Here is a 7,699-nt window from a genome sequence, read left to right as displayed (position 1 = left end):
ATTCCTCATCTCCACCTGTAAATTTTGATAATGGTTTATTTACATTTAATCTTACCCGGATTCGAGCAAACCGTCCCAGAAAAGCTCCATTATCACCAGCATCCAATTCTTCAACCACACCAATCTGTTGACCAACTTTGTTTAGGAGTTCTTTTTGCATCAGGGCCAATGACAGATTGTGGCATCGCACCCAAAAAGTGATTTCATCGGACATGGATGTAGGGTTAGAATAACTATTACCATATTTTTTTTCTCATTTCCAAAAGCATCCCTCAAAATAACAACTGCATCTATCTATATATATATTCGATACTAAGAGGTTAAATTTGTATTTACAAAAAAAAATACATATAAAATTTTGTTAAATTGCTAATGAGATTTATAGCCCCATGATTGTCGGGAAAATATAAAACGGGCATAAAATATTAGTAATACAGGGTTACATTGATGAAAATTCAGATGCAGATGAAAGAGAGGATCAATCCTGAGACAACATAAGAACTTTACAATGAAGCCCAAACAACAATAGGTAAAATGCATAACAAGTCGAATTTTATCGTACATGATGCTAAATTACCAGGCAAGATCCTCATCCTCAAAACATGATTCAAACAGAACCTAGGCATCAGTTCAAACTCGAGTTACCCGTCATCTTTGAGGCACCAATGGATCCTTGTTCAACCGAACCAATAAATAACTGTGAAGAAAAAGAGCCAGCTTTCCTTACTTTCCCTGGGAATTCTCGGCCAGGATTGCTCTTTAAGGAATGATTTTTCTTAAACCGGTTCCGATTAAGAGAAAGCAATGTGTTCCGACTAGGGGTGTGCAACGCCCCTTCAACACAATCTCCAGCTTGAGCGCAGCCCCATGGCCTTGACGGGCCATCTTCGCTGAAAGGTTTGAGCCGAGGGAAACTAGTCCTTAACTTGGAAAAGATTGGCTGGTCGGTGAAATTTTCTTCTTCAATTTTCGCACATATGGGACATGGGGGGTCGTTTTTATGTCCTTTTGGTGTTGTTTGCTCCAAACACTCAGCGTGGAAGACATGGCGACAATAAAGGATTCCGGCAACTGGCATGTCTCCGCTTTTTACTATCCTTCCAGAACCCCAAGGTGATCTTTGTGAAAGGAACCTGTCGCACAATCCACATTTGAAACGATCTGCAGGACTACGAGACGTGTTGGAAGGTTCATATTCAAATGGCTCGGGTATTTCAGAGAGGTCAACACTACCACTAGCACTGCTCAAATGTTGTCTGTCTCTTCGTGAAGTGACAACACTGGGTTCTGAAAGCCCAGTAGGGGCTATATTAGAAATATCTCGGGTGGGTGTTATTTCTGACGGAAATGTCAATGGGTGAATTGCTTTTGGTGTAAAGCACCGGCGATTGGCAAAGTTACGATGAGAGGAATGTGGCTTGACCATGGACTCATAATCACAACTACTGTCTGATCGAGATGAAGTAGAACCTCCACTATCCCTAGCTACCGATGTTCCCTGTAAATGTAATTTTACCATTTTAGCAAAAGTTCAAATTTGGCAAAAATAACCGGAGAAGTTTGAATGTAAGCACGACGAGATATACCTCCATCGTCGGAGAAAAGGATAATGGCCTCAAAACATCATCTGGCAAAGGAAGACAAAATACGAACTATTAGCATCCTGTAATCACTAAGAAGCAAAAAGACATCACTAAGAAGCACACAGACTGTAAAGTTCATGAGGCTTCAATAAAAAGAGTTAAATTAAGAACGTCAAGCACTGTATGGTTTTTAAGAGTAGGCGAGCAATTCTCCTACATCATATGTAACCATAAAAAACAAGGGTCTCAATCCATCTCATTAAAAAGGTCATTGAATGGCAAAGCTCCTATCGCAGTTAACGGATGTAAGCTCTCAACAATACTAAAATAGAAACCAGCTAAGAAATTAGCCTTGCAAAGGAAATTTAAGTAAGCACCACTTTCAAGGGAGTGTATAGCAAAACAATGCATATAAGAAATACCAAAACTAATTTTAACTATTATCCAAGCTTGATTATAGTTGCATGGCAACAATTTGAGAAACAAAAAAACAAGTACATGTCTACAAGTCATTCTAGAGACATATTGATTTGCAGAACTACTTTTTCAGGAAATTTGCTTCTTTTCTCCTGATGGAAAAAGCATTGATGCTTACTTATAAAAGACTCGAAGCAATATATATAGTGGAGTGAAACAGGCAAGTTTAGAAAACAAAAAATAAGTTTGACAATTAGTCTGTGGTTTTGATAGTTGGTGGCTGTAACACAAGCTCTCAAAAAGAATTACTGGGGCAGCTATTGAGTGGGTTTTTAATGAGAGACAAGGCTACCCAAACTAAAGGTCTGCTTATAATTTTGCATGTTACGTCAAACTTTCAAATATGGAAAGCAAGGCAAATTCACATAAGCTCAGGACAAGTATTTCCTGAACAGGGTGGTTGACTGAATGTAAGACTAGTCGCTATAGGTAACACCACGAATTTTTTGTTCTCTGCTTAAGAGAAAGAGGGTGCAGTAAGTTGTGGAGGAAGTCAGGACGATGGGAGTGTTATGAATTAAAAGAAGAAAAAATGTGATCGACCCGTTCCATGACACCAAAGAATTTGTTTATTGGCCTCAATTTTTTAGCTTACTTAAAAAACCACTTGCACCGGTTTTAGAATTTGCAGCATAATACTTCACCGTCATGTATTGAGCTCTTAAGCAAATGTTTTAGGAGAAGAATACAAAAACTGCAGGTGGATCAAGATGAAAATTTTGACTTGAATACCTCTTCTCGAAGTCCCATAATCATCAGTGCTGATTTCTTGTATTGCAGGAGGAGTCCATTGCCGTACAGGAGAAATGTCAGATGGACTGCCATAAAATGGACCGATACCATCAGATACCAAAAACTGATGATTAGCCAGATTGGTCCCTCTCGCCCAGCTTCGACTACCTCGGCTGTTTGAAGACGCAGAAGACCCATACAACTGCATACCATCGTGGGAACCAAATGAATGTGCTTCGGCTTGAAATCGAAAATCCCATCTGGACGGTGGTGGTGAATAGCTCGTGTTAGTTCTCCAGTATGGCTCCTGCGGCCCAACGGACCAGTCTCTGCTTGTCGCATTGGATCCATGTGGCCTTGCAGCCACACAACAAAGCGACCCCGTTTTAGCTATCTTTGACGACACTCACTAGAAATATTCAACCAACTGCAACACTAACTAGCTCTGATCCCGAAACTGTCCAAAGTTCAAAGGACATCGGGGGGTATGATTTACTTCTTCTAAGAAAGGTAACCCAGAAGTTGATATTAAAAATTGCATCAAGTAGTCACACCAAAATCTGCAAAAATTATCCCCAGTAGCCCGTTCTTGACGACTTTCAACCTCTTTATAGAGCTTAGATATATATTCAGATGTAGGAGTTAGATAGCAATGACAAAGGAGACAAACTGAAGGTTCTAAGTTCTTTGAAAACTATGATGCTAATTATCAACCTTCTGCAACACAAAAATTAGATGCACAGCATGAAATCCATCAACTCATTCTGACCAAAAACATAAAAAACTAGGAACATTAATAATAATAAATAAATAAAAAGGAAGCAACATGAGTCTACCGCACAGGAAATTTTGCCACTCAATAACTTAAACTACACCCCCTTCAAGAAATTTCTTTTAAATAACCATATTTTGAACTCATACCTTGCATTTCCTCCCTGTCCATAATACCATGAAACACCACATGATAAGAACATCGAAAAGAATAAAACTTTAAGGAAGCACTTGAGTTAGGCGTGAGGGACTTCATATAAAGAATAAAAATCCTGAAACAAAAGATAGTCACCAACAACAATATTCTTTTCCTTCAAATAAATAAAGAGCACTTCACTCAATAATTTCCAATAATTGGAGCTAACTGAAACAGACCCCCCAACAATCGCAATCCCAACTTTCTAAAATAGCTTAATACCCCATTCACAAAAAAAATGCAATTAAATAATGAAAATGAAATGCGAAAAAAAAAAAAAGGAAACTAGCACCCAGACAAAGAACTGAACTTTACAGAACCAGCAATCGTTATCCATTAAAGTATAAGCGTTTCTCTTAACTTACAATTTATGTACAGACAGAAAGTATGCCTGAAGAGAGCATTCTGCTTATGAGACCGAAATATAAGAACCCTAATTTAACGGGGAGAGGGGCGATTGTGTGGGTTGTACTATTGCCATTTGCTCCTATATTTATTGTGATTTGGATTTGTGACCCTTTCTTTCTGGACAAAAACTTGTGTGACACCATCTCACTGCTCGTATTCTGTTAGACGAATATCTTATTTGGGTCATCCATTAAAAAGTATTACTTTTTATGCTAAAAATATTACTTTTTATTGTGAATATCGGTAAGATTGACCCGTTTCAAAGATAAAAATTCGTGAGACTGTCTCACTAGAGACCTACTCTTCTTTCTAATACTTCAATCTTTAATCTCTCCATTTCTTTCCTTCTTGTGCATTGCCTAATCTATGATGATTATGCGGAAAAGCTTAAATAATTTGAAAATATTTCATGTGTGGTTATTGTAAATTCTTCATCCTCACAAATAGAATTAATTATCTTAAAAGATGGATCTAATACAAGGGCACAAAGTGGTTCTCGGAAAATTATATATTTGTTTAATCATATTCTGATAACAATTTAGTCGTTTTTTAGAAAAATACAAAGCTGATATAATTATTCGAGTCAACAAAAAAATTCTAGTAAAAAGACATAAATCGTAAAAAGCTACGAAACTTATCTGAAAAGGGGCTAATAATTGATGTTTAGTTATTACAAGATTATGTGAGAAGATATGAGATATACAGATGATTATACGTATTTTTAGGGTCTAATCTATAAAAAAAATGAATGGTTCCATGTAGAAAAATGTCCCATTGTAGAAATAAAGAATGCTTTATATATATATATATATATATATATATATATATATAGACACACACATCCCATCGATCTTTTGTTTCTGACTTTTGATGGAACATTTTTTTAAAGTTTACACCATGTCCCCAACCAATCACTTCCACTAAAATACATATGAAATCTAATCATGTCTCTAAACAAAACATTTGTGTTAAAATATAAATGAAATTAACTAAAAAAATAAGAAAATGAAAACAATAATCTCCAATAATGATCTTATTATTAATACATCACCCTCCACATTCTTAGCTGGCCAATTAATCTTCAATCATTCATATTTACATATATTTTTTGTACGCTGTTGAGTGTAATAATTGTTTCTATTTGATAAAGCAATAGAAACATGGTATTACACGATTTAAAAAAGATTTGAATTACATTATTACTATTAGCTATAGCTTTTGGTAAACCGACAAACACTCAATCTTACAATTAGTATCAAAATTCAAGAAATTGTGTCTTGTTCTAATTCAATATCTATATTTTGACAAGACTCCGAATTATCATTTCATTTAAATTTTTAAAATACCAATTTCAGTGAGTGAGTAAAATAAAAAAATTTCAGTACAAAATTAGGTAATTTAACATTTTAAACGTATAAATTTCAGATCCAAAGCCAAATACATGGAAAGATCAATCTTGCTATTGTACTCTCGTAAAACTATAAATTTTGCTCCAAAAAATGGGTTATCGTGTGATGTCATTGTCTCACATAAGATGAAAATAAAAGGTTTTAAATTGTTTAGAAGTGGTTATGATTGACTCATATAAAAAAATTGAATTAAATAATTTCGTAAAATGATAATGAATACGACATAGTTGTTAAATGAATATATTTTGCAATTGCGTTTGTACATGTCTAGACTCGGGCATGGTTTCTTACAATACGACGATACCTCTAGTGTACCAGAATAATTTATGAATGAGCGTCAACAACGCTAAACAATTTATTATCAATAATATGTCTAAATGTGTATTCAGCATTTGAATGTCAAATCGTTTTAGCTCCCTTTCTATACATGAGCTTCTAAATTCTAAACTCAATGTTTACAAATCATAATTTCCCAGTTCACCATTTGTATGTGCAAGAAGTTTTTGGGTTATGTTGGGAAAATTACATTTTTTGGTATGTAATATGTACGTTTTTTTCATTTTGTTGTTGTTTTATCAGTGAATTCACTGTCTTAGTCCAATTAAAATGCAATTTTTGGGAAAAAAATTAGTCACTTTCACCGAAGAACTAACGTGGTATCGGATATGTCGACAATGTTCATCGCCGCGTCATCAATTTTCGGTTACATGTCCTCATTATCAGAGCTTCTAAGGAAAAAGACTAAAATCGAAAATATTGTAAATTGGTAAACTAAGACGGTAAATTATTTTACATCTATAATTATTTTAAATTTTTCTTAAACTAATTATATAAATTAACAAAATTTGAATTTAATATATACTCAAGTAATTTGTGAAACAACATAATTGTTATAAATAATATAAGAGGGAAAATTATAAAAAAATATTCCTTCTAGAGTTGATTGGTTAAATTTTGGAGAATAATTTTATATTTGGTGCAAAATTGTGCTATTTTATATTAAAATAGTGCAACGATACGAGGATATTTCAAAAACTCAAAACATGTATGGTCTCAAACCTTAGTCTCACTTTCATAATGAAATTATGGCCTCAGATCTAATTGCATATGTTTCATAAATTTTGAGTTGTTCCATCTTTTTTTTTGCCCACTTTATGATAGAATTAATAGATTAAATAAAAAAGTTGCCCTATGATAATATGAAATAGTTTGAACATTAATATTATATTACAATAATTGCTACTATTGGATGTGTATTGGGAATTTAAGAGATTAATTAATAAAAACAATAAATTTATGAAGTCAACATCAATAACTTTCTTTCTGAATACTTATAGAGAAAATAAAGTTTTTTTTAAAATTATTTTAAAAAAAATTAATTTCAAAAATAAAGTAGATGATGGGATTTTACAAAATTATAGCAAAATGCCATCATCAATTGCAGCAGACACAATTTTTTTTTCAATATTATTATTATTTTATTGAATTTGGACACATATCTTATTAATAATAGGAAGAATATGTAAAAAATACAGCTGAAACTTAAGTTCAATAATTTGAAAATTAGATAACTTTAAATGGTAAGTTAGTCAACTAAATTTTATTTTTAAAAAATTCTTTATTTGTAAATATTAATTAGTTTATCTTTAAAAAATACTTATTTTTGTTTTTAAAAATTATTTATTTAAATATATGTTGTGTTAGTCTAAGAAAAATATATATACTTATCTATCCTACTTATTTTTAATTTTATTATTAATACTCCTGTGATTAGTAAAAAAATAATTAAAATATGAAAATTCTTGAATTTTGATATAATATTTTTTTGAATTTGTACTCTTTTTATTTTTAAGAAATTTTATTTATTTATTTAAATATATGTTGATTTACTTTTCAAAAAAATAAAAAAATTGTGTATATATGTCGATCTACTTATTTTAATTTTTTAAATTAATGAATTTGAGTCACAACTTCTATTTTTTTAAATAATTTAAAAAAACCAATAAAAGAATAAACAAAATGTATATCTCACAATGCCTACTCTTTTATATATTTTTTTGTCCCTTAAAAATTAAAATTAAATTACATTTTCCAACTGTTTTAAGATATTTTCAACAAAAAAA

General features: G+C 32.3%; 1 protein-coding gene across 4 annotated transcripts; it reads right to left on the bottom strand.

The window, feature by feature from the left end:
• Positions 1 to 423: 423 nt before the first annotated feature.
• LOC140830620 (uncharacterized) lies at positions 424 to 4,271 on the bottom strand. 4 transcript variants are annotated; one of them, XM_073194023.1, is made up of 4 exons: positions 4,125 to 4,271; positions 2,793 to 3,509; positions 1,587 to 1,627; positions 424 to 1,498 (listed from the first exon to the last, which is right to left on the bottom strand). In XM_073194023.1, exons 2-4 carry the CDS (start codon positions 2,998 to 3,000, stop codon positions 626 to 628), a joined length of 1,122 nt encoding a protein of 373 aa, XP_073050124.1. In that variant the 5' UTR covers positions 3,001 to 3,509; positions 4,125 to 4,271; the 3' UTR covers positions 424 to 625. The 4 variants fall into 4 exon arrangements, with proteins under 4 accessions (XP_073050124.1, XP_073050125.1, XP_073050127.1 ...); XM_073194024.1 differs by having other exon boundaries at positions 4,052 to 4,197; XM_073194026.1 differs by having other exon boundaries at positions 2,793 to 3,506; positions 4,046 to 4,163.
• Positions 4,272 to 7,699: the final 3,428 nt, after the last annotated feature.

This window comes from Primulina eburnea, chromosome 4 (genome assembly GCF_022965805.1).
Source record: "Primulina eburnea isolate SZY01 chromosome 4, ASM2296580v1, whole genome shotgun sequence".
In the NCBI taxonomy this organism is placed as follows: Eukaryota; Viridiplantae; Streptophyta; class Magnoliopsida; order Lamiales; family Gesneriaceae; genus Primulina; species Primulina eburnea.
This window is presented reverse-complemented; position numbering and strand designations above follow the sequence as displayed.